This window comes from Mobula birostris, chromosome 10, assembly GCF_030028105.1.
Source record: "Mobula birostris isolate sMobBir1 chromosome 10, sMobBir1.hap1, whole genome shotgun sequence".
NCBI classification, from domain to species: Eukaryota; Metazoa; Chordata; class Chondrichthyes; order Myliobatiformes; family Myliobatidae; genus Mobula; species Mobula birostris.
Genome location: NC_092379.1, coordinates 129,044,778 through 129,072,738, shown reverse-complemented (window position 1 = coordinate 129,072,738; position 27,961 = coordinate 129,044,778). Strand labels below are relative to the sequence as shown.

The 27,961-nt window shown below is 40.9% G+C and overlaps 1 protein-coding gene across 5 annotated transcripts in view; it reads right to left on the bottom strand.

The window, feature by feature from the left end:
* The window catches only part of ar (androgen receptor), a 208,721-nt gene that overhangs the window by 91,801 nt on the left and 88,959 nt on the right, over positions 1-27,961 (bottom strand). Inside the window, exon 5 of one of the 5 annotated variants that reach the window (XM_072270948.1) lies at positions 1,385-2,286. The exons of the other annotated variants lie outside the window; for them this stretch is intronic. Within the exon in view, the coding sequence (XP_072127049.1) occupies positions 2,192-2,286 (95 nt within the window). The 3' untranslated portion in view covers positions 1,385-2,191. Of the gene's footprint in view, positions 1-1,384; positions 2,287-27,961 lie in introns of those variants that run through there. 5 annotated transcript variants of the gene reach the window in all.

Below are 27,961 nucleotides of genomic sequence, written 5' to 3'. Positions count from 1 at the left end.
GTATGAAGGGTAGGTCAGAGTAAGAAGGTGGATGAAGTACAAGGTGGTAGGTGATAGGTGAAGCGAGAAGGGGGTGATGGGTGAAGTAAAGGAAGTTGATTGGTGTAAAAGATAAAAGGCTCGAGAAGGGGGAATCTGATAGGAGACAACAGAAAGCCATGGAAGGGAGAGGAGCACCAGAGGGAGGTGATGGGCAGGTAAGGAGTAAGAAGAGAAGGAAATGGGAATGGGGAATAATGAAGGAGAGGGGGAGAGGGCCATTATGAGAGGTTTGAGAAATCAATATTCATGCCATCAGGTTGCAGGCTACCCAGACGGAATATAAGCTGTTGTTCCTTTGACCTGAGTACGGCCTCATCTCAGCAGTAGAGGAAGCCATGAATTGACATATCGGAACAGGAATGGGAAGTAGAATTGAAAGAATGGCCACCAGTAGATCCCGCTTTTTCTGGCAGATGGAGGGTAGGTGCTCTGTGCAGCTGTCTCCCAATCTACGTCGGATTACCCTATATAGAGGTTTACATTACTTTGATTTCCAGCATCTGTAAATTCTCCCTTGAAGATGACAGGGTAGTTAAGAAGGCTTATGGTATGTTGGCCTTCATTAGTCAGGGGATTGAATTCAAGAGCTGTGAGATAATGTTGCAGCTCTTTAAAACTTTGGTTAGACAACACTGAGTACCATGTTCAATTCTGGTTGCCTCATTATAGGCAGAATGTGGAAGCTTTAGAGAGGGCGCAGAGGAGATGCTGCCTGAATTAGAGAGCATGCATTATAAGAAAAGGCTGAGCGAGCTACGACTTTTACCTTCAGAGTGAAGGAGGATGAGACATGACTTGAGAGAGCTATATACGATAACAAGAGCCACTGGTAGATTGGACAGTCAGCACCTTTTACCCCCTCGGGGTGGAAATAATTAATATGAGAGGGCATATCTTTAACATGATAGTAGGAACATATGGGATATGTTAAAGATAAGTTTTTTTTTAATTTTACACAGTGAGTGGTAGATGTATGGAAGTGCTGCTAAGGAGTGGTTGATGGAAATACACTAGAGAGTTCAAGAGACTCTTAGAAAGGCACATGAATTAAACATGTAGGACTATGCAGGAGAGAAGTGGTAGGTTGATCTTGAAGCAGGTTAAAAGGTTGGTACAGCATCGTAGAATGAAAGCCCTGTACTGTGTATTGTTTTAGTTTCAAATATGACTTTCTTTGGTGAGTGCTTCAGAATTAAATCATAAGGCATAACAGAATTATACCATTCAAGCCATTAAGTCTGCTCTGCCATTCCATGATGTCTAATCCCAGATCCCACTCAACCCCATACACCTGCCTTCTTGCCATAATCCTTTGACGCCTTGACTTATCAGGAAACTATCAATTTCCACCTTAAATATACCCATGGACTTGGCCTCTATCTCAGTCTGTGGCAGAGCATTTCACAGATACACCACTCTCTGACTAAAAAAAATTCTCCTCATCTCTGTTCCTCAAGGTCACACCTTAATTTTAAGCCTGTGCCCTCTAGTTCTGGATACCCCCACCATAGGAAACATCCTCTCTACATCCACCCCATCTGGTTCTTTCAACATTCAGTAGGTTTCAATAAGATCTCCCCACCCCCTGCATTCTTCTAAATTCCAGTGAGTACAGGGCCAAAGCTGCCAAATGCTCCCCACATGTTAAAGAACTTAATTCACAGAGTAATCCTCGTGAAACTCCTCTGGACTCTCTCCAAGGACAACACATCATTTCTGAGATACGAGAGCCAAAACTGTTGACAATATTCCAAGTGCGGCCTGACTAGTGTCTTATAAAGCCTCAGCATTAACGCTTTGCTTTTATATTCTATTCCCCTTGAAATTAATGCTAACATTGCATTTGTCTCCTTTAGAGAGACTCAATCTGTGAATTAACCCTCTGGGAATCTTGCACGAGGACTCTGAAGTCCCTCTGCACCTCTGAAATTTGAACCTTCTCCCCATTCAGATAATAGACTGCATTGTTGTTCCCTTTGCCAAAATGCATTATCATGCATTTTCCAACACCGTGTTCCATCTGCCACCTTTTGCCCATTCTTCCAATGTGTCTAAGTCCTTCTGCAATCACGTTGCTTCCTAAGCACTCCCTACCCCTCCACTATCATCTGCAAACTTTGCCACAAAGTCATCAATTCCACTATCCAAATCATTGACAAACAATGTGAAAAGTAGAGGTCCCAATACTGTCACCTGAGGAACAGCCTGTGGAGCAGACTGTGGAAGCGACCACATAACAGTCATCTGCAAAATGAAAATAAAGATGAGAAAATTAAAGAAACCAAAAAGATCAGAACCACTGGATTATCCACAACTACAAAACAACTCTAATCTGAAAACAGAATACACAATCAAGGTGAAAAACAGTTTTCAATTGCTGCAGGATGAAGGAGGCAAATCTTCCTGGGACATACTGAAGGAATCCATGGTTGTAGCTGCAAAAGAAACCATCCCACGAAAGGAACGGAAAAGTAAGAAGAAATGGATAACTGGAGATATAATACAATTGATGCAACAAAAACAGACCATCAAACTAAGAGACAGCGAAGAATACAAACAACTTGAAAAGACAATAAAAAGAAAATGCAGAGAAGCTAAAGACAGATGGCTCAATGACAAATACTCAGAGATAGAAATGCTACAAACCCATAACCCTGGAACAAAGTTGATGCACAATAAGATTAAAGAACCAACGGGGGAATTACCTTGCTCAGCAAGTGGATGCATCAAGGCAAAAGATGGCAGCTTAATTATGAACAAAGAGGAAATCCTAAACAGATGGACAGAATATATATAAGAACTTCTTAATAGAACATAGAACAGTACAGCACAGTACAGGCCCTTCGGCCCACAATGTTGCGCCGACACTCAAACCCTGCCTCCCATATAAGCCCCCACCTTAAATTCCTCCATATACCTGTCTAGTAGTCTCTTAAACTTCGCTAGTGTACCTGCCTCCACCACTGACTCAGGCAGTGCATTCCACGCACCAACCACTCTCTGAGTAAAAAACCTTCCTCTAATATCTCCCTTGAACTTCCCACCCCTTACCTTAAAGCCATGTCCTCTTGTATTGAGTAGTGGTGCCCTGGGGAAGAGGCGCTGGCTATCCACTCTATCTATTCCTCTTATTATCTTGTACACCTCTATCATGTCTCCTCTAATCCTCCTTCTCTCCAAACAGTAAAGCCCTAGCTCCCTAAGACCAAAGAGGAGAAAAACCGAACATAAAGAAGAATCTTGAAGGATCTAGTATTCTAAAATCAGAAATTCGAGCAGCTGTAAATAAAACAAAACATAACAGAACAACTGGTCCAGACAACATTGCTATTGAAATGATACTGCCCTTAGAAGATTTTGGAATTGAGAAAATAACAGAAATAGCAAATGAAATCTATGATCATGGGGAGATACCTGATGATTTAAGTAAATCAGTGTTCATCACACTTCCAAAGAAAGAGGGAGCAACAGAATGTGAGTTACATCATACAATAAGCCTGATGAGCCATGTGGCAAAAATTATTCTCATAGTAATCATGATGAGAGCAAGACGCTGTATAAAACCAGAAATCAGTAACGAACAATGCGGCTTTGTGGAAAACACCGGAACCAGAAATGCAATTTTCATGCTACGGATGATCTATGAATGAGTCATCCAGGTACAAAAAGACATCTACCTATGTTTCATTCACTATACAAAAGCTTTTGACACTGCCACACAGCAAGATCTTCTGCAAATGCTTCAAGATCTTGACATAGATGGGAAAGATAAACGTTTCTTAAGAAACTTATACTGGGACCAGACAGCATCCATCAGAATAGAAGGAGTATGTGAATATCATAAGAGGAGTCAGGCAAGGTTGTGTCTTTTCGCCAGACTTATTCAACCTGTGTAGTGAAAATATCTTGAGAAGTATCAAAGGATTCACAATTGGAGGCCATAATATAAATAACATCAGATTATGCTGATGACATCGTACTAATAGCTGACTCAGAAACAAAACTTCAAGAACTACTCACTATAGTGGCAGCAGAAAGTAATCGCAGAGGCCTCTCAATCAACACCAAGAAGACAGAAAGCATGGTCATCTCCAGAAAGGCAAACATCCCACAATGTGTGATCAAGATCGGAAATACAAACATCAAACAAGTCAACAAATTCAAATAACTTGGCAGCCTAATAACAAGTAATGGCAGGTGTGACACAGATATCAAATGCAGAATAGCAATGGCGAAAGAAGCTTTCCAAAAATTGAAGACCATATTAACAGACAGAAAGATGAGCACGCACACTAAAAACAGAATACTGCAGTGCTACATTTATTCTATCCTGACTTATGGAAGTGAATGCTAGACCATTTCTCCAGCAATGGAAAAGAGAATAGAAGCAGCGGAATTATGGTTCTACAGGAGGATGTTAAAAATATCATGGACGACACACACATCAAATGAAGAAGTTCTCAGAAGAGCCCAAGCAGTTCGATCACTCATACCAACAATAAGAGAAAGACAACTCAGATTCCTAGGACACATCATGCGCAAAGATGAACTAGAAAAACTCATACTCCCTGGAAAGATTGAGGGAAGTAAACCTAGAGGAAGACCTCAGCTTATGTACATCAGAAGTATAGCCAGGTGGCTACACATTGAGGAAATGGAAGTCATCCAAAAAACGAAGGATAGATCTATATGGAAAACCATGGTCACCAAAGTCCTCATCGGATGTGGTACCTAGACAGAGTAACAGCCAACCAGAAAAGGCCCCCTTTATTCCCACTCATTGCCTCCTGCCTGTCAGCCACTCCTCTATTCATGCTAGTATCTTTCCTGTAATGCCACAGAATTTTATCTTGTCAAGCAGCCTCATCTGTGGCACCTTATCAAATGTCTTCTGAGTATCCAAGTTAATAACATCCACTGCCTCTCCTTTGTCTACTCTGCTTGTTACTTCCTCAAGGAGTTCTAGCAGATTTGTCAGGAAAGATTTCCCTTCACAAAAACCATGCTGACATTGATTCATTTTATCATTAGACTCCAAGTACTCTGAAACCTTGTCCTTAATAATAGGCTCCAACACTTTTCCAACCACTGAGGTTAGGCTAACTGGCCTATAATTTCCTCTCTTTTGTCTTCCTCCCTTCTTGAAGAATGGACTGACATTTGCAATTTTTCAGTCGTCTGGGACCATGCCAGAATCAAGTGAGGATCATGACCAGTGCATCTTTTATCTCTTCAGCAACCTCACTCGCAACTCTGGAATGTAGTCCATCTGGTCCAGGTGACTTACCCACCTTAAGACCTTTCAGTTTGCTGGCACTTTTTCCTTTGTAATAGCAATGGCACTCACGGACCTCTGGCATACAGCTAGCATCTTCCACAGTACTTATCAAGTTCATCTGCCATTTCTTTGTCCCCCATTACTACTTCACCAGCTTCATTTTCCAGTGGTCCAATATCAACTCTCACCTCCCTTTTATTCTTTATGTAACCGGAAAAACTTTTAACATCCTGCTTTATATTATCGACCAGTTTGTCCTCATATTTCATCATTAGTTTCCAAGTACCCTGAAACCTTGTCCTTTTGCCATCCTCTCTTCTTAAAGAATACTTTAAAGAATTGTAATTGTACACATAAAACAAGATTTTTTTTTCACAAGGTAAAAAAAAATGCAAATCACAGATTTTACTAGTATTTCATCACTTTAGATAAAAATCATAGTATTTGCCAGTTTTGTTTTAATAAAAGGTTATGCCAACCATAGTCCCTCACATGAAACTTTACAGTTAAGAATCAAAAGCAGATATGGACTGTGGAAATTTAAAAAGTAATGCCAAGAGTTTAAAACAAAACATGAATCAGAAATGACTACAAGATGAAATAGTATAACAAATATATTAAAAATGTTAACTGGATAGGCCTACAGATACTTGGCAGAAACTGGAAAAGAAATTATTGCAATGATTTGGAAAATTATGTTCCAGATCTTAGTTGAACTGTATTTAATTTTGGTTTTCACTTGATTCACGTTTTTTATTAAATGACAAATCTAAAGTTCTAGAACTGCACTAATTAACATTTTTATTAAAAAAAATCCAACAGTTGTGCAGATTGCTTTGCCATTTCCTGGTTTCTGAATCTGTTTCCTTAATAAACATTGATATCCTATTCAGTCATGTAAACATCTAAATACCCCTTGCCAACCTCAAACTGAGATCTTGCCTTTCACGCTGTTATATTATGATCTTGAAAATAAAGATAGATCTGCTATCTAGAAAATAAAGCAACATCTAGAAACTGATAAATAAGTGATTTCATGGATAGGTAAAGAATTAATGAGAAATTCCAATTTAATACTTCCAACTTAAAACAATAGATTATATTGTTGAGAACTGTTATCGAGTTCTCAGATTTAAAATTTAAACTTGAAAGAAAGACAGAAGTGGACTGACTTTTTACTGTCCTGAAAAACTCACGACATATCATGCAAGGGCTAGTAAACAGGCTGAACAACGAATATCCAAGTACAAACAAATTGAAGCAAAATTTTATGTGCCGTGAAGAGATCCCTCATTGTATTTTTAACATTGCTTCATCTGAAGTATTCACAACATGATAGCCCTTAAAATGTTTATAATGCATGAGAATAAGTAACAAAAGACAAACCGAAGCTGCAATTTAATGAAATCTTGGAGACTTCATCCATAAAATCTTTTAAACATAATCTAGCTATAGATGCACATCGATTCACCAAAAGATAAGGACCTGAAATAACAAATTCTTGGTTGCTTCTTTACTTGATGAATGAGAACATTTTAAGAGAGCAAAACAGGATGAAAATTAGTTCCTCAAGCTTGGTATAATGCTTTTTGCTATAACTTCACAATAATTCAAAGTAAGCACAGATGCAATTAACACTACAACAAATTCACTACTTATACTCTTCCATAGGCAGTGATACAATCTGTTCCCTTGCTTGCAGGTTCAGTTGACCTTGAGAAAGCCAGTGCAACCTCCTCACTCTTAAAAATGTGGCTATTAGCATCAAATTGAACTGCATTAAAATTTAAAATAAATCAGTATATTTCCTGCAAAAGACTATAGCTGGGAAACAGTGTGAATACAGAGTTCTAGACACTGAGTTCCCGAGTTCACGATTTCCTAGCTCTTCAAAAAGTATGCATTAACAATACCTAAAAGTGCAAATAAAAAAATTGAAGGGCTGAGCTGCCTGCCTCTTTGGCACATTGCCTATTTTTTTTCAGCCCACCCACACTTGCCTTGGCTGGATTCAGAAATCCTCAGCAAGCTGACATTTCAACTCCTGGTGCTGTATCAGGGGGCTCAAAGAAGCCTCAGAGGTGAGTAGGTCACAGGTGGCACACACAGGGCACACCTCTGACATACCTCAATTACCCTTCTGGGGGACAGTACATCTCCTTTTGAAACTTGGGAGCCTATTTTTGTCAAAATTGCAACATTTCAATATATTATTTTTGTTTTAATATCAAAAATAAAATAAAAATAAATAAAAATAACAAGAATTCCAACATTAAAATAAAGTAAATAAAACAATTATCTCAACTTATTCACTTTTTATAACTAATCTACAGGTAGACCTAGCTGTTGTAGGACCAGGGGAGTGCATCTTAATAAACAAATATATAATATATTTATCTATATACTACTAAAATACTCATGCTCTGTTTCTGACCTCCAATTAGCGCAAACGGTGCATTACAGTGGCACTTTTTTTGGCTAAATCAAATTAAAATGCGCTAAATTACAGAATGCAGGCAAAGTTCAGGGTTATATATTCATATAAGATTGCTCATTCGCCAAAATCAACAGGCTTGTTTTCACCCGAGCTGATCCGCCATCACGGAAATTGGGATGGGACAACCCGACGTATGTGAACGGCCAGTCTCAGCAGTAACACCTACTGGAGCAAAAAGGCAGGGAAGCTCTATTTCGAGGGGTCACATTCTGCTAATCACCATCAGCATGTGCAGGATTAGGACAGATTTAACTGCCACCCATCAATAAGAGATAATTACATCTTATTGTAATGACGTACTTCGAGACACCCATAAAACCCTTTGCTGCAGTCAAAGGACAGCAGTGGCTATATCACGTCCATTTAGGAGAGCACCAACCACATCATCAAGCATCCTTTGGTGTTACTGCTTCGTATCTTCTATCCAGCATTAAGGTAAAAAAAAAAGGTCAGCCTAATTATGCCGCGTGGAAAGGGAAAGGGGACATTATGGTCAAGAGATGACGCCAAACGTCGTTGGGAAGCGGTAAAGAGAGGGAGAGAACAAGAATTGGATGAGGCCAGGGCCACACGACTCCAGGATCAAAGAGTCAGGACAAAAAAAGATGAGAGAAGAAGCGACAGAAGAGGAGAGGCATGCACGTCTCCAGGATCAGAGACAAGCAACAGAAGAGATGAAAAGACGGGGGATGAAAGGGCTGCACGTCTCCAGAATGACAACAAGTGGCAAATAAACCGGAAATGATGCCATCAGAAGTGTCCTTCGTTAAATGAGGAGGAGTTATATTTGCTTTGCTACGCGTCGTTCTTCTTTAATAAACTGAGGTTTTCTACTTCAGTTTCCAAAGCAAAGCAATACCAACAGCGTTCAGGAAAATTTAATGTTCATTCTGGTCACATCAGACTGCACTACCCTTCTCTCAAAGGGTGCCCCAACGGGGCACCCCTATTGTCTAGTATTACATAACAAGCATATAATAAACACATTGCTAAAATAATTCAGTGGCTCACTCAGTATCTGTGGGGTGATTGTTGACTTTTGAGGTTGAAACGCTGCTTCAGACACCTTTGCACCATAGATGCTGCCTCCAGCAGACTAGTTGTTGCACAGATTCCAGCATCTGCAGTCTTTTTCAGCATAATGATGGGCAATTCCAGCATGATCAGGCTCTATCACTGGATTCCATACAGATATGGGTGTAGTAGGGTTGAATGCATCAGCCACAGATAAGATCAATTCAGTTCTTTTGCTTACTACACAAATATTGGATTGAATTTCTCTAGATGAGTTCCTGATCTCCAGACAGTCAATATTAAATATATAAAAGATTTCTGTTTATCGTAATGAACAACTTCATATGTTGATAATCTAAAACCAAGAACAGAAAATGCAGACAACACTGTGGAGAGAATCATGAGTCAATTTATTTCGGATCAAGACTCTTCAGAGTTGAAAAAGAAAGGAAATAAGTATGCTGAATTATGGAGGGACAACTGATTTAGTCCAAAATTTTCTGCTTTTACCCAAAAATTACATTCAAAGACCAGAAACCCTGGAAGAGCAAATAAAGGGATTTCTTGTTTTCTCATAGTTTGTCCGAACATTTTGTCACTATTACAGTGATTAACTTTGAGATCCGCAAAACAAATCCAACCTTCTGAATTCTTGCACACCTCTTCTCAAATATTAATTGCTTTCAACAATCTAAGTGAGTTGTCTATTTTATTTTGTCATGGAACCAATACATGCATGTGCTACTGTTGGTCGGCCAAATGCTGTGGTAATACTTTTTAGCCTAATTTGGCAATGCAACTATTTGGCCAGACAAGATTTTCTGCTCCATTCCATAACAAATCATGTTCATGACTTAAGTGTTGACCAACTGATGACAAAGTGGAGACTCAAAATATCTCTTTGAGCCTTAAAACAGAGGTCCTGCTGAGGAAAATCTGGGAATGGAAGCTACCCTAATATAATAGATTAGGTGTCAACTGCATGCCAAATACTGGTCACCTGGCCATTTAACTTCCTTGTACATAACTAGCTTACATTATGGTGGAAATGTAGTTATAACATTAGGAAATGTGCTATTTTGCTCTAAGTTGTAAATGACTACTTCCTCTATAATGCTCATAACCTTTCACTCTAAGTATGTGGTACACTTATCTTTCAGGATGTAAAGATCATCTTTATATATTCCATTCCCATATTCTAACATATACTAAGCCCTCCACTGACTTCAAGACTCATATTACCTTCTCCTTTGCTTAGTTATAATGTCTCACCAGATTCAATTTTTAAATTTAAAATCTTTCTATTGATTGCAAATAACCTTTTTTAAAGAATGAAAGCCTTTCAACAGCTGATATATTCATCAATGCCATTACTGCTGTTGCCTTTCAATTGCAACTCTCATCTCCCTACGCTTTGATTTCTTACATATCAATAATTTTCTGAATAAACTCAACAGTTGGCAATCTGAAGCAAAGAATACCGTATTTCAAGTTTCATAACGCAATGAAGAAATTTCTCCTCCTCTCAAATAACTTGCCCTTTATTCTGTAAACATAACCTCTAGGTACAAATGCCCCAGTCAGTAGGACTCCTGCGAAATATCTATCTGGCCAGGCCCCTTAAAATTTTTTTAGAATTCATAGAATAGTACAGCACAGTACAGGACCTTCAGCCCACGATGTTGTGCTGACCCTCACACCCTGCCTCTCATATAACCCCCCACCTTAAATTCCTCCATATACCTGTCTAGCAGTCTCCTAAATTTCACTAGAGTATCTTCCTCCACCACTGACTCAGGCAGTGCATTCCACGCACCACCACTCTCTGAGTAAAAAACCTTCCTCTAATATCCCCTTTGAACTTCCCACCCCTTACCTTGAAGCCATGTCCTCTTGTATCGAACAGTGGTGACCTGGGGAAGAGGCACTGGCTATCCACTCTATCTATTCCTCTTCATTTCTTGTACACCTCTATCATGTCTCCTCTCATCCTCCTTCTCTCCAAAGAGTAAAGCCCCAGCTCCCTTAATCTCTGATCATAATGCATACTCTCTAAACCAGGCAGCATCCTGTTAAATCTCCTCTGTACCCTTTCCAATGCTTCCACATCCTTCCTATAGTGAAGCGACCAGAAGTAGACACAGTACTCCAAGTATGGCCTAACCAGAGTTTTATACAGCTGCATCATTACCTCGCTGTTCTTAAACTTTATCCCTCAACTTATGAAAGCTAACACCCCATAAGCTTTCTTAACTACCCTATCTACCTGTAAGGCAACTTTCAGGGATCCGTGGATATGTACCCCCAGATCCCTCTACTCCTTCACACTACCAAGTATCCTACCATTTACTTTGCACTCTGCCTTGGAGTTTTTCCTTCCAAAGTGTACCACCTCACACTTCTCCGAGTTGAACTCCATCTGCCACTTCTCAGCCCACTTCTGCATCCTATCCATATCTCTCTGCAATCTTCGACAACCCTCTGCACTATCTACACCACCACCATCCTTTGTGTTGTCTGCAAACTTGCCAATCCACCCTTTCTACCCCCACATCCAGGTCATTAATAAAAATCACGAAAAGTAGAGGTCCCAGAACCGATCCTTGTGGGACACCACTAGTCACAACCCTCCAATCCTAATGTACTCCCTCCACCACCACCCTCTGCCTTCTGCAGGCAAGCCAATCCTGAATCCACCTGGCCAAACTTCCCTGAATCCACCTGGCCAAACTTCCCTGGATCCCATGCCTTCTACTTTCTGAATAAGCTTACCATGTGGAACTTTGTCAAATGCCTTACTAAAATCCATATAGATCACATCCACTGCACTACCCTCATCTATATGCCTGGTCACCTCCTCAAAAAACTCTATTAGGCTTGTTAGACACGATCTGCCCTTCACAAAGCCATGTTGACCGTCCCTGATCAGACCACGATTCTCTAAATGCCGATAGATCCTATCTCTAAGAACCTTTTCCAGCAGCTTTCCCACCACAGAATTAAGGCTCACTGGTCTATAATTACCCGGACTATCCCTACTACCTTTTTTGAACAAACGGACAACATTCGCCTCCCTCCAATCCTTTGGTACCATTCCCACAGACAACGAGGACATAAGGATCCTAGCCAGATGCTCAGCAATCTCTTCCCTTGCCTTGTGGAGCAGCCTGGGGAATATTCCATCAAGCCCCGGGGACTTACCTATCCTAATGTATTTTAACAACTCCAACACCTCTTCTCCCTTAATATCAACATGCTCCAGAACATCAACCTCACTCATATTGTCCTCACCATCATCAAGTTCCCTCTCATTGGTGAATACCAAAGAGAAGTATTCATTGAGGACCTCATTCACTTCCTCAGCCTCCAGGCACATCTTCCCACCTTTATCTCTAATCGACCCTACCTTCACTCCTGTCATCCTTTTGTTCTTCACATAATTGAAGAATGCCTTGGGATTTTCCTTTACCCAACTCACCAAGGACTTCTCATGCCTTCTTCTTGCTCTTCTCAGCCCCTTCTTAAGCTCCTTTCTTGCTACCCTATATTCCTCAATCCACTCATCTGATCCTTGCTTCCTAAACCCCATGTGTGCTGCCTTCTTCCACCTGACTAGATTTTCCACCTCACTTGTCACCCATGGTTCCTTCACCCTACCATTCTTTATCTTCCTCACCGGGACAAATTTATCCCTAACATCCTGCAAGAGATCCTTAAACATCGTAGATTTCCCTGCAAAAACATCATACCAATTCACACCTGCAAGTTCTAGCCTTACAGCCTCATAAGTTGCCCTTCCCCAATTAAAAATTTTCCTGTCCTCTCTGATTCTATCCTTTTCCATGATAATGCTAAAGGCCAGGGAGCGGTGGTCACTGTCCCCCAGATGCTCACCCACTGAGAGATCTATGACCTGACCCAGTTTGTTACCTAATACTAGATCTACTGTGACAATTCCCCAAGTCGGCTTGTCAACATACTGTGACAGGAATCTGTCCTGGACACACTTAGAAACATAGAAAATAGGTGCAGGAGTAGGCCATTCGGCCCTTCAAGCCTGCACTGCCATTCAGTATGATCATGGCTAATCATCCAACTCAGAACCCTGTACCTGCCTTCTCTCCATACCCCCTAATCCCTTTACCCACAAGGGTCATATCCAACTCCTTCTTAAATATAGCCAATGAACTGGCCTCAACTGTTTCCTGTGGCAGAGAATTCCACAGATTCACCACTCTCTGTGTGAAGAAGTTTTCCTCATCTCAGTCCTAAAAGGCTTCCCCTTTATTCTTAAACCGTGACCCCTCGTTCTGGACTTCCCCAACATCAGGAACAATCCTCCTGCATCTAGCCTGTCCAATCCCTTTAGAATTTTATACGTTTCAATAAGATCCCCCCTCAATCTTCTAAATTCCAGCGAGTATAAACCTAGTCGATCCAGTCTTTCTTCATATGAAAGTCCTGCCATCCCAGGAATCAATCTGGTGAACCTTCTTTGTACTCCCTCTATGGCAAGAATGTCTTTCCTCAGATTAGGGGACCAAAACTGCACACAATACTCCAGGTGTGGTCTCACCAAGGCCTTGTACAACTACAGTAGAACCTCTCTGCTCCTGTACTCGAATCCCCTTGCTATGAATGCCAACATACCATTCGCCTTTTTCACCGCCAGCTGTACCTGCATGCCCACTTTCAATGACTGGTGTACAATGACACCCAGGTCTCACTGCACCTCCCCTTTTCCTAATCGGCCAACATTCAGGTAATAAGCAACACACATCAAAGTTGCTGGTGAACGCAGCAGGCCAGGCAGCATCTCTAGGAAGAGGTGCAGTCGACGTTTCAGGCCGAGACCCTTCGTCAGGACTAACTGAAGGAAGAGTGAGTAAGGGATTTGAAAGTTGGAGGGGGAGAGGGAGATCCAAAATGATAGGAGAAGACAGGAGGGAGAGGGATAGAGCCAAGAGCTGGACAGGTGATAGGCAAAAGGGGATACGAGAGGATCATGGGACAGGAGGTCCGGGAAGAAAGACAGGGTGGGGGGGGGACCCAGAGGATGGGCAAGAGGTATATTCAGAGGGACAGAGGGAGAAAAAGGAGATTGAGAGAAAGAATGTGTGCATAAAAATAAGTAACAGATGGGGTACGAGGGGGAGGTGGGGCCTTAGCAGAAGTTAGAGAAGTCGATGTTCATGCCATCAGGTTGGAGGCTACCCAGACGGAATATAAGGTGTTGTTCCTCCAACCTGAGTGTGGCTTCACCTTTACAGTAGAGGAGGCCGTGGATAGACATGTCAGAATGGGAATGGGATGTGGAATTAAAATGTGTGGCCACTGGGAGATTCTGCTTTCTCTGGCGGACAGAGCGTAGATGTTCAGCAAAGCGGTCTCCCAGTCTGCGTCGGGTCTCGCCAATATATAAAAGGCCACATCGGGAGCACCGGACGCAGTATATCACCCCAATCGACTCACAGGTGAAGTGTTGCCTCACCTGGAAGGACTGTTTGGGGCCCTGAATGGTGGTAAGGGAGGAAGTGTAAGGGCATGTGTAGCACTTGTTCCGCTTACACAGATAAGTGCCAGGAGGGAGATCAGTGGGGAGGGATGGGGGGGGACGAATGGACAAGGGAGTTGCGTAGGGAGTGATCCCTGTGGAATGCAGAGAAAGGGGGGAGGGAAAGATGTGCTTAGTGGTGGGATCCCGTTGGAGTTGGCAGAAGTTACGGAGAATAATATGTTGGACCCGGAGGCTGGTGGGGTGGTAGGTGAGGACCAGGGGAACCCTATTCCTAGTGGGGTGGCGGGAGGATGGAGTGAGAGCAGATGTACGTGAAATGGGGGAGATGCATTTAAGAGCAGAGTTGATAGTGGAGGAAGGGAAGCCCCTTTCTTTAAAAAAGGAAGACATCTCCCTCGTCCTAGAATGAAAAGCCTCATCCTGAGAGCAGATGCGGCGGAGACGGAGGAATTGCGAGAAGGGGACGGCGTTTTTGCAAGAGACAGGGTGAGAAGAGGAATAGTCCAGATAGCTGTGAGAGTCAGTAGGCTTATAGTAGACATCAGTGGATAAGCTGTCTCCAGAAACAGAGACAGAAAGATCTAGAAAGGGGAAGGAGGTGTCGGAAATGGACCAGGTAAACTTGAGGGCAGGGTGAAAACTGGAGGCAAAGTTAATAAAGTCAACGAGTTCTGCATGCGTGCAGGAAGCAGCGCCAATGCAGTCGTCGATGTAGCGAAGGAAAAGTGGTAGACAGATACCAGAATAGGCACAGAACATAGATTGTTCAACAATCCCAACAAAAAGGCAGGCATAGCTAAGACCCATACGGGTGCCCATAGCTACACCTTTAGTTTGGAGGAAGTGGGAGGAGCCAAAGGAGAAATTATTAAGAGTAAGGACTAATTCCACTAGACGGAGCAGAGTGGTGGTAGATGGGAACTGATTAGGTCTGGAATCCAAAAAGAAGCCTTGAGCTTTGAGACCTTCCTGATGGGGGATGGAGGTATATAAGGACTGGACATCCATGGTGAAAATAAAGCGGTGGGGGCCAGGGAACTTAAAATCATCGAAAAGTTTAAGAGCGTGAGAAGTGTCACGAACATAGGTCGGAAGGGATTGAACAAGGGGTGATAAAACCGTGTCGGGGTATGCAGAAACGAGTTCGGTGGGGCAGGAACAAGCTGAAACAATAGGTCGGCCAGGACAGGCAGGTTTGTGCATCTTGGGTAAGAGGTAGAAACGGGAAGTGCGGGGTGTGGGAACTATAAGGTTGGTAGCAGTGGATGGGAGATCCCCTGAGCGGATAAAGTCGGTGATGGTGTGGGAGACAATGGCCTGGTGCTCCTTAGTGGGGTAACGATCGAGGGGTAAATAAGAGGAGGTATCCGCGAGTTGTCGCTGTGCCTCGGCAAGGTAGAGGTCAGTACGCCAGACTACAACAGCACCCCCCTTATTGGCGGGTTTAATAATAAGGTTAGGATTAGTGCGGAGGGAGTGGAGAGCAGAGTGTTCCGAAGGAGTGAGGTTGGAATGGGGACAAGGTGCGGTGAAGTTGAGACGGTTGATGTCCCGTCGGCAATTAGTGATAAAGAGATCCAGAGCGGGGTGTCCATGAAGAAGAGGAGGGTTGAAGACGGGAGAAGGGGTCATCGGTGGAGGTGGAAGAGTCCTTGCCGAAGAAGTAGGCTCGGAGACAGAGACGGCGGAAGAAAAGTTCCGCATCATGGCGAACACGGAACTCGCTGAGGTGTGGGCGAAGGGGGACAAACGTAAGGCCCTTACTGAGAACAGAGCGTTCTGCCTCCGACAGTTGAAGGTCGGAGAGGATGGTAAAGACCCGGCACGGATGAGAGCTGGGATCGGAGGGGGGAGACTGGGGGTGTCAGTGGAGAGGGGAGGGTTGGGGTGAGAGGAAGATGGAGCCTCCGAGGGCCCAGGAGCTGACGGTGGGATCTGAGGAAGACGGGGCTGCGGAGTGGTGGTGGGGGAAGAGGAAACGGGAGTCACAACAGCAGCACTTGAAGACCCGGCCTGGAGCTCAAGGCTGGAATCTTGAGAGCTGGGATCAGAGGGGGGTGGGGGGAGGCTGGGGGTGTCAATGGAGAGGGGAGGGTTGGGGTGAGAGGAAGATGGAGACTCTGAGTACTCAGGAGCTGACGGTGGGATCTGAGGGAGATGGGGTTGCAGAGTGGTGGTGGGGGAAGGGGAGATGGGAGTCACAATAGCAGCACATAAAGACCCGGCCTGGAGTTCAAGGCTGGAGTCGCAGTTGGTGGTTGCGCAATCGCTGTGAAGGTGTCCATGGTCGTTGCTGGAGTCCGGGTTTTGAATATGCCCTGAGGTGTTGGAGCCGGCGAGATCAATGGCAGGAGCCGCAATCTGAAGTTCATGCCTGCTAGTTTCAGGGCCAGCAGGCTCTAGAGTCCATAGATGTAGGATCTTGCGATCTTTGCCTAACATGACAAAGTCAAAAAAACGGCGATTGCAGGCGTGAATCCGACAGAGGATGAAATAACGGGTAGGACCATAACAGACGGCGAAGAAAGTGTCCCGAAGGTGTGGAAGGGTCTGGGATAGGGACACCAAGTACCTCCTCATGGCGGAGAGAGTCGGCTTCAGAGCTTGACGGGAGAAGCGACGAGAGGCAGAGTCAATAAAATGTGAGTACCTGGGATCCTCAGAAGGTCCAAATTGAGAGGCTTGGAAACGAATCCTAAAGCCAACTGGAGTAAGTTGGCGACGGAGGCACATTCCAAGAAAGGATATATGGCTGTGATAGCGAGTCTGAGTCAAAGTGTGGTCGAAAAGTTGAAGTGCCGAAGAAATTACAGATGGGGAGCAGTGAGAGATGGTTTCACTGAACTCCCGTCGAAGAGAGGATCTAAACTTTTTCGGTGTAGGCATCACCGGAAGAGGCTTCGCAGTAGTGAATTTAAACGCAAACAACAGGAATTCTGCAGATGCTGGAAATTCAAGCAACACACATCAAAGTTGCTGGTGAACGCAGCAGGCCAGGCAGCATCTGTAGGAAGAGGTGCAGTCAATGTATCAGGCCGAGACCCTTCGTCAGGACTAACTGAAGGAAGAGTGAGTAAGGGATTTGAAAGTTGGAGGGGCAGGGGGAGATCCAAAATGATAGGAGAAGACAGGAGGGGGAGGGATCCCTCCCTTCTTCTCCTATCATTTTGGATCTCCCCCTCCCCCTCCAACTTTCAAATCCCTTACTCACTCTTCCTTCAGTTAGTCCTGACGAAGGGTCTCGGCCTGATACATCGACTGCACCTCTTCCTACAGATGCTGCCTGGCCTGCTGCGTTCACCAGAATTCAGGTAATAATCTGTTTTCCTGCTCTTGCCACCAAAGTGGATAACCTCACATTTATCCACATTAAATTGCATCTGCCATGAATTTGCCCACTCACCTAACCTATCCAAGTCACCCTGCATCCTCTTAGCATCTTCCTCACAGCTAACACTGCCACCCAGCTTCGTGTCATCCGCAAACTTGGAGATGCTGCATTTAATTCCCTCGTCTAAATTATTAATCTATATTGTAAACAACTGGGGTCCCAGCACTGAGCCTTTCGGTACCCCACTAATCACTGCCTGCCATTCTGAAAAGGTCCCGTTTATAGTTTACTTAACAAACTCTGCCCATCCATACCCTTGGAACTAATCAGGTGCCAATCAATATTAGGGAAGTTAGAGTCACCCATGATAACAACCCTGTTATCTTTGCACCTTTCCAAAATCTGCCTCCCAATCTGCTCCTCGGTATCTCTGCTGCTACCAGGGGGCTTATAGAATACTCCCAATAGAGTAACTGCTCCCTTCCTGTTCCTGACTTCCACCCATACTGACTCAAGAGAGGATCCTGCTACATTACCCACCCTTTCTGTAGCTGTAATAGTATCCCTGACCAGTAATGCCATCCCTCCTCCCCTTTCCCCCCCTCCCTATCCCTTTTAATGCACTGAAATCCAGGAATATTGAGAATCCATTCCTGCCCTGGTGCCAGCCAAGTCTCTGTAATGGCCATTACATCATAATTCCATGTATGTATCCAAGCTCTCAGTTCATCACCTTTGTTCCTGATGCTTCTTGCATTGAAGTACACGCACTTTAGCCCTTCTACCTTACTACCTTTACACCCTTTATTCTGCTTCTCTTTCCTCAAAGCCTCTCTATATGTTAGATCTGGCTTTACTCCATGCACTTCTTTCACTGCTCTATCGCTCCAGGTCCCATCCTCCTTGCAAATTAGTTTAAACCCTCCCGAACCATGCTAGCAAACCTACCTGCAAGGATATTGCTCCAAATGAAATCAACTCTCATTCTTCTAATCTTCAGGGACTATAGTTCCACTCTAATCAATCTCTTTTTCTACATCACTCCTTCAAAATAAAAGTCTAATTTATACTCCACCTTTGGCATAGTGGAAACTAAACTCACAGTTCTAGATTATCTGCCATGGTGGTAATATGAAATCACACTTTGAATAGTTAGCTTAGGTGTCTGCACTGCCAGTTTGATAACCTAACTACTACTCTGCCATTATGTCAATACAATATAGGCCCCAGGACAGGATGATACACAAGACACAAGGTAAAGAATAAAATGCAAAAGTCAAGTGTTCAGATTCCATCCTATGCTAGTGTTAACTCATATTAATCAAGTTGATAATATGCATCTTTTCAATAAGCAGTCTTACCAAAATTCCTGCTGGGTATGCAACTCAGAATGTCACATTTGGTATTTCATTAGTTTTGAGCAGGAGTGCGCCACTTATCCTTATTTCACCAATTAACATGGTCATGGCTGATCATACACTCCATCACCTTTTTCCTATTTTCTAGCCATATTCATCAAGTAAACTAATATGGCAGGGGGACGCAACCAGTATGATGGAGCTGAGGATAAGCCAGCAGGTTTACAAGTAGATAATGTAATAACGTAATATGAATGCACCGAAGGGCAAGCCAATGATTGGGTACAACTGCAGAGAGAGTAAAGAGTTAAGTTGTACCACAGAGGCAAAATTCATAAGGGCAGAGTGCAGCACCGAAGGTGTTGTATTTAAATGCATGTAACATTCGGAATAAGGTAGACAAACTCATGGTGCAATTTGAGATTGGTTGGTATGATGTTATGGACATCACTGAGTTGGCTAAAAGGTGGCCACAGTTGGGAGTTTAACATCAAAGGATATACTTTGTGTTGAAAGGAAAGGCAGGGAGGCATAGGCAGTGGTGTAGCTCTATTGGTCAGAGATGGAATTATTTCTTTAGAAAGACGTGACATAGGGTCAGAGAATGTCAGATCTGTGGGTGGAGTTGAGAAATGGCAAGGGTAAAAAACCATAATGGGAATCATATATAGGCCTCCAAATAGTAGCCAAGGTGAGAGGTGAGATTGCAAAGGGAATGTAATAAGGGTAATGACACAATTGTAATGGGGGACTTCAATACGCAAGGGGATTGGGAAAATCAGGTTGGTGTCAGATCACAAAAAAGTGAATTTGTTGAATGCCTATGAGAAGATTTTAAGAGCAGCTTGTGCTTGAGTTTACTAGGGGAAAGGCTATCTTAGATTGGGTGTTGCGTAATAACCCAATGTTATTAGGGAGCTTAACATAAAGGAAACCTTGAAAGGCAGTGATCATAATTCGATTGAATTCATACTGCAATTTAAGAGGGAGAAGCCCAAGTCACATGTATCAGTATTGTAATAGAATAAAGGGAATTACAGAGGCATGAAAGATGAGCTTGCCCAGGTGGATTGGAGGGGGATACTGGCAGGGATGACGGCAGAACAAATGTGGCTGAAGTTTCTGAGAATAATTCACAAGGCGCAGGATAGATATATCCCACAGAAGTAGTAATTCTGCAAGGCAACTGTAGATGACAAGAGAAGTTAAGGACTGCATAAAAGCCAAGGGAAGGGCATACAAGGTAGCAGAAGTGAGTGGGAAGCTGGATGATCGGGAAACTTTTAAAATCCAAAAGAAATTGAAAAAGGTAAAATGGAAAGGAGAAATATGAGGGCAAATTAACCAATAATATATAGCAGGATACTAAAAGAATTTTCAGTTACATAAAAAATAAAAGGGAGGTGAGAGTTGATATTGGACCACTGGAAAATGTTGCTAGTGAGGTAGTAATGGAGGACAAAGAAATGGCAGATGAACTTTGTATTTTGAAGTATTTTGCTCTAGTCTTTACCAGAAAAAACACTAGCTATATGCCAGAGGTCCGTGAGTGTCAGGGAGTAGGAGTGAGTGCCATTGCTACCACAAAGGAAAAAAAGTGCAGCAAGCTGAAAGATCTTAAGGTGGACAAGTCACCAACATCTCAGAGTCCTGAAAAAGGGTGCTGAAGAGATTATGGATAAATTGGTCATCATCTTTCAAGAATCACTTGATTCTGGCAAGGTCCTGGAGGACTGGAAAATTGCAAATGTCAGCCCACTCTTCAAGAAGGGAAGAAGACAAAAGAGAGGAAATTATAGGCTAGTTAGTTTAACCTCAGTGGTTGGAAAAGTGTTGGAGTCCATTATTAAGGATGAGGTTTCAGGGTACTTGGAGACTAATGATAAAATAAGTCAATGTCAGCATGGTTTCTGTGAAGGGAAATCTTTCCTGACAAATCTGTTAGAATTCTTTGAGGAAGTAACAAGCAGGGTGGACAAAGGAGAGGCAGTGGATGTCATTAACTTGGATACTCAAAAGGCATTTGATAAAATGCCTCACATGAGGCTGCTTAACAAGATAAAATCCTATGGTGTTACAGGGAAGACACTGGTATGGATAGAAGAATGGCTGACAGGCAAGGAGGCAGCAGCGGGAATAATGGGGGCCCTTTCTGGTTGGCTGCCAGTGACCAGTGGTGTTCTTCAGGGGTCAGTATTGGGACTGCTAATTTTCACAGTTTGTCAGTGATTTGGATAGTGGAATTGATGGCTTTGTGGCAAAGTTTGCAGACAATACAAAGGTAGGTGGAGGGATAAGGAGTGCTGAGGAAGCAATGCATTGGCAGAAGCACTTAGAGAAACTGGAAGAATGGGCAAAAAAGTAGCAGATGGAATGCAGTGTTAGAAAACGTATGATAATGCATTTTGGTAAAAGGAACAATAGTGCAGACTATTAAATAAATGGGGAAAAAATTCAAACATCAGAAATGCAAAGGGACTTGGGAGTCCTCGTGCAAGACTCCCAGAAGGTTAATTCACAGGTTGAGTCTGTGGTAAAGAAGGCAAGTGCAATGTTGCCATTTATTTCAAGGGGAATAGAATATAAAAACAAGAAAGTAATGCTGAAGTTTTATAAAACACTGGTCAGATAACACTTAGAGTATTGTCAACAGTTTTTGGCCCCTTATCTCAGAAAGGATGTATTGTCATTGGAGAGAGTCCAGAGGTGGTTCACGAAGATGATTCTGGGAATGCAGGGGGCGGGGGGGATCTTATTGAACCCTACCGAACACTGAAAGGACTAGATAAGGTAGATGTGGAGAGTATGTTCCCTCTGGTGGGAGTATCTAGAATTAGAGCCTCAAAACTGAGGGGGTGACCTTTTAGAACAGAAGGAAGGAAGAATTATTTTAGCCAAAAAGTGGCGAATCTGTGGAATGCTCTGCCACAGGCTGTGGTCAATGCCAAGTCAGTGGGTATATTTAAAGCAGAAATTGACAGATTCCTGATTGGTCAGGGCATCAAAGGATATGGTGAGAGAACAGGTATATGGGGCCTGGGATCAGCCATGATGAAATGGCAGAGTAGACTCAATGGGCTGAATGGCCTAATTCTGTTTCTATATCTTATGGTCCAAGTACTTTAGCATTAAAAAGTGTATCTAATTCCCTCAAAAAAAAATTTAACAAATCAATTTCCTCTGCAGTCTGTGGTAGAGAATTCCACAAGTTCACTGCCCAATTATGCATGGTTCTGGATCACTTTAAAGTTGCTACAATTGTTCCAGTTCATAAGACAGACACGATTACTGGACTTGATAGTTATAGGCCAGTGGCTCTAACTTCAGTAGTTACAATAACCTTTGAGTATCTGATATTGGCCTACCTTAAGTCCATTACTGATCCTCTTCTTGAGCAACCACAGTTTTCTTACAGAGCAAATTGCTCCACTGAGGATGCAGTTAACTTATGCCTTCATAACATTCTTCAACATTTGGATTCTCCTGACACCTGTGAGGTTCTTGTTTGTGGAGTTTAGTTCTGTCTTCACTTTTATTGTTCTGGAATTGCTTTACAGCAAGCTAACCCAGCTAGCTGTAGCCTACACTATTTGTCAGTGGATTATGAACTTCCTGACAGGAACAAAGCAGTTTGTAAGGCTGGGCTCCTACTTGTTTAAATCTCTGAATGATAGTGAGGGAGGAGGTGTAGGGGCAAGTGCAGCACTTGTTCTGCTTGCAAAGATAAGTGCCTGGAGGGAGATCAGTGGGGAGGGACAAATGGACAAGGGAGTCATGTAAGGTGTGACACCTGCTCTACACCACCTCCCTCACTACCACTTAGGGCTCTAAACAGTCCTTCCAGCTGAAGTGACACTTCACATAATGGCAATAAGTGATTCACATTCAGATTCCCTAGGTGAAGAATTCCCACTGTATTCTAATTCTAATTGGCACAATCCCATAGTTTGAATCCATGACAACTAGTTCTGGCCTCTTCCGTCATTCAGATGTCTTTTCAGTATCCGCTCTGTCTGGTCCTGTTAGAATTTCATTTCAAGAGATACTCTCTCATTATTGTAAACTCCAATGAATACATACTTCATTAACTTTGAACATCCTTGCTACCCAAGAAATTAGCTTATTAAATCTTCACAACTCTCTACATGACAAGAACATCTTTCTTCAGAGACTAAAGTTACATAAAAAATGTCAGAAGGGTTCACACCAAGGCCATGCAGTTGTGGCAAGACTTCACTGTAAGAGAGTTTGAAAATACATGCAATGAAGGCCAACATAAAATTTGCCTTTTTTTAATATAATTTTTATGGAGTTGTCAAAGTGATTACATAGAAAGATAACGCCTACCCTCCCCTTCCCCTTAACCCTTCCCCCCGATATATACCCCTACCTGAAAAAAAAGAAAAAGAAAGAAGAACTGCCTGGATATTGGAAGGTTTCCACATGCTCCATGGGATTCAAAATAAATTTAGTATATTTATTTATTTATTAATTTCCCCAAGGGACTAACACCTTTATCATCGGAGCAACTAAATATGCCATCCTATCTTTTATAAATAAGGGTGCCAAATATTCAAAAATGTTACATATTTATCTCTTAAATTATAAGTAATTTTTTCGAGTGGAATACAACTATTGTTCCAACGATTCATACTTAAATACGAATCTGATTTCCAAGTAACTGCTATAGCCTTCTTGGCTACTGCAAATGCAATTTTTATGAATTCTTTCTGATATTTATTCAGTTTAAGTTTCAGTTTTATCCCTTCAATATCACCTAATAGAAATAATACAGGGTTATGTGGAAGTTGAGTTCCAGTAATTTATTCCAATAAGACTCTTAAATTCATCCAAAAAGGTTGAATTTTAGAACAAGAATAAGTAGAATGTAAGAAAGTACCAATTTCTTGATTACACCGAAAGCATTGATCAGATAAGTTCGAATTTAATCTATTAATTTTTTGCGGTGTAATATATAATTGGTGTAAAAAGATATATTGTACTAATCTAAGTCGAATGTTTATTGTATTTGTCATACCGTCAAGGCATAGTCTTGACCAATCTGTTTCATCAATATTAGTATTCAGATCCGTTTCCCATTTTTGTTTTGACTTGTGGATTCCTTGTTTAATTGTCTGTTTTTGAATCAAATTATACATACAAGAAATAAAATTTTTAATTTTTCCTTTTTGAATTACAATTTCAATTTCATTGGGTTTTGGCAAAAACATTGTTTGACCCAGTTTGCCTTTTAAGTAAGCCCTTAATTGAAGGTAACAAAAGAAAGTGTTATTTGATGTTCTATATTTATTCTTTAGTTGTTCAAATGACATCAATATACCTCATTCATAACAGTCTCCTTTAGATCTAATCCCTTTTTGGTACAAATTTTATAAAAGTTGATTATCTATTGTAAAAGGAATAAGTCTGTTTTGGAACAAAGGTCTCCTTGCTAATAAAGATTCCTTTATTTCATTATCAACATTTATCTTATTCCATAGATCAATCAAATGTTTTAATATAGGAGATTCTCTCTTTTCCCGTATTCATTTAGATTCCCATTTATATATAAAATTTTCGGGTGTATTTTCTCCTATCTTATCTAATTCTATTCTAATCCATGCCGGTTTTTGTTCATCAAAGAAAGATGCAATAAATCTAAGTTGATTTGCTTTATAATAATTCTTAAAGTTTGGAAGTTGTAACCCTCCTAACTCAAATTTCCATGTCAATTTTTCCAATGATATTCTTGACACCTTACCTTTCCAAAGAAATTTTCTCACACATTTATTTAACTCTTGAAAAAATCTCTGTGGCAATTGTATTGGTAATGTTTGAAACAAATATTGTAATCTAGGAAATACATTCATTTTTACAACATTGACTCTACCCACTAATGTTATTGGTAGTATCATCCATTTGTCAAGATCTTCTTGAATATTTTTCAATAGTGGTAAATAATTAAATCTATATAAATTCTTTACATCATTATCAAGTCTTATACCTAAATAGTTTATACCATTTACCGGCCATCTAAATTGGGTTGGCTATAGTCTCCTTTAGTAAGAGGTAAAATTTCACTTTCATCCCAATTTATTTTATACCCTGATACTTTCCCATATTCATCCAATCTAGAAGATAATTTATGTAACGAATGCTGTGGGTTTGTTAAGTAAATCAAAACATCATCAGCAAATAGATTAATTTTATATTCCTCCTGATTAACTCTAAAACCCTTAATATCTGGATCAATTCTAATTACTTCTGCTAATGGCTCTATCGCCAGTACAAATAAAGCAGGTGATAATGGACAACCTTGTCTAGTTGACCTTTTTAACTGGAATGGTGTTGAAATTTGACTATTTGTCACTACTTTAGCATTAGGGTTAGTATTTAAAGTTTTAATCCAGTTTATAAAAGGTGTTTCTAACCCATATTTTTCTAATACTTTAAATAAAAAATCCCATTCCAATCTATCAAATGCTTTTTCTGCATCCAAGGCTACGACTATACTCATCTCCTCCCTTTTTTGTGCCAAATGAATTATACTGAGTAGCTGAGTTACATTATCCGCCAATTGTCTATTTTTAATAAATCTTGTTTGATCCATATGTATTAATTTTGGTAAATATTTAGATAATCTATACAATTAAATTTTTGCTATTATTTTATAATCAGTGTTCAACAAAGAAATAGGCCTATATGATGTTGGTCTTAAAGGATCTCTGTCTTTTTTTGGCAATACTATTACAATCGCTGTTGAAAAAGATTCTGGGAGTTTATGTATTTTTTCCGCTTGGCGTATTAACTCCATAAAAGGAGGAAATAATAAATCTTTAAACTTCTTATAAAATTCAGGTGGAAAACCATCCTCTCCTGGAGATTTATTACTTTGGAGTGATCCTAAAGCTTCTTCAACCTCTTTTAATGTAAAAGGCATATCTAATCCCTTCTGTTCTTCCAAATTCAATTTTGGAAGAGTTATTTGTGATAAAAAACCTTTCTATCTCATTAACATCATTTTGTGATTCTGATTGATATAATTCAGATAGAAACTTTTGAAGGTTTCATTAATTTCTAAAGGTTTATAAGTAATTTTATTTGCACTTGTTCTAACTGCATTTATTGTTTTGGAAGCTTGTTCTGTTTTCAACTGCCAAGCAAGAATTTTGTGTGCTCTCTCACCCAATTCATAATACCTTTGCTTAGTTCTCATGATTGCTTTTTCCATTCTATATGTCTGAAGCATATTATATTGTAACTTCTTATTGACAAGTTGCCTTCGTTTTTCTTCTGTCATATGTCTTTGAGATACTTTTTCTAATTTTGTAATCTCTTTTTCCAATTGATCTAGTTCTGCCATATATTCTTTCTTAATTTTAGTCGTATAACTTATTATCTGACCCCTCATAATGCTTTCATCGCATCCCATAGTATAAATTTATCATCCACTGAATGAGAGTTTGCATCCAAAAAAATTGGATCTGCTTTTTCATAAAATCACAAAAATCTTGTTGACGTTTTAATAATGTTGAATTAAATCTCCATCTGAGTCACTTCTTCCTTATCAGTCATTATTATTGTCATTAATAAAGGAGAATGATCTGACAATATTCTTGCTTTATATTCCATATTTTTCATCCTGTGTTGAATATTCATTGATAATAGGAAAAAATCTATCCTTAAGTAAGTTTTGTGTCTATTAGAATAGAACAAATAGTCTCTTTCTTTGGGATTAATTCTTCTCCATATATCAATCAAATTTAAATCTTTCATCAATGATAAAGTTAGTTTTACTACCTTCGATTTTGTGACAGCCTCAGTTGATCTATCTATGACTGGGTCTAGGCAAAAATTAACATCTCCTCCTATTAATATTTTTTCATGTGCATCAGCCAAATTCAAAAAAGCTACTTGTATGAATTCTGAATCATTTTCATTTGGTGCATTAATATTCATGAGAGTCCATAATTCAGAAAAAAGTTGACAGTGTATAATCACATATCTCCCCACAAAATCGGTTATTACATTTTGTGTTCTAATTGGTAACGTTTTATTAATCAAAATTGCTACTGCCCTCGCTTTTGAATTAAATGAAGCTGCAATAACACTACCCACCCAATCCCTCTTTAATTTCTGATGTTCTGTTTCTGTTAAATGCGTTTCCTGTAAGAAGGCTAAATCTACCTTCATTTTCTTAATATGAGTTAAGATTCTTTTCCTTTTCACCGGTCCATAAAGCCCATTAACATTAAAACTCAAAAAAATTCAATAAATTAGTCACTATTCTTAACAAAGTTACTCCAATCTAAAACATTACTTAACATCTCAACTCTCATAGTTCCTTGGGGAATCTCTTTAAACTTCACCGTGTTGCTACGTGTTTCCCTCCCAATCATCCAGGCAAAAAGGAAGAAATAAAAGACAGATATGATACAAAGAGAAAAATAACAAAATACCCCCCTACTAATGTTGTGAATGAAAAAAAACACAACACTACCCCCCTCCATTTTGCAGGTCCTGGCTATTGCCACGCTTGCACACATGAATACCGTAGCGATTGGTCAGTATTTCTTCCAGCTCCCCCGTAACAAAAAAATTGTATATATATAAAAAAAAAATTAATGTCACTATTCCCACTAATCTTCCTCAAACTTTAACCTTTCTTCCCCTCTATCATATAATAATATATTTATCTATTCTTCTGTCTTTAAGAATCCAGCAAGTCTACTCCTTGACCCAATCTTCATCTTTAATCCATCTCGCTCCCCAGGTTTGTTCTTGTATCTTCAAAAAATCTCCTCTACAAACTCCTCCACTTTCCGGTAATCGTCAAAAAATCTTTTTTTTCCGTTATCCAAAAAAATCTTCAAAGTTGCAGGATAACGCAATATAAATTAATAACCGTGATCCCATAGGACTA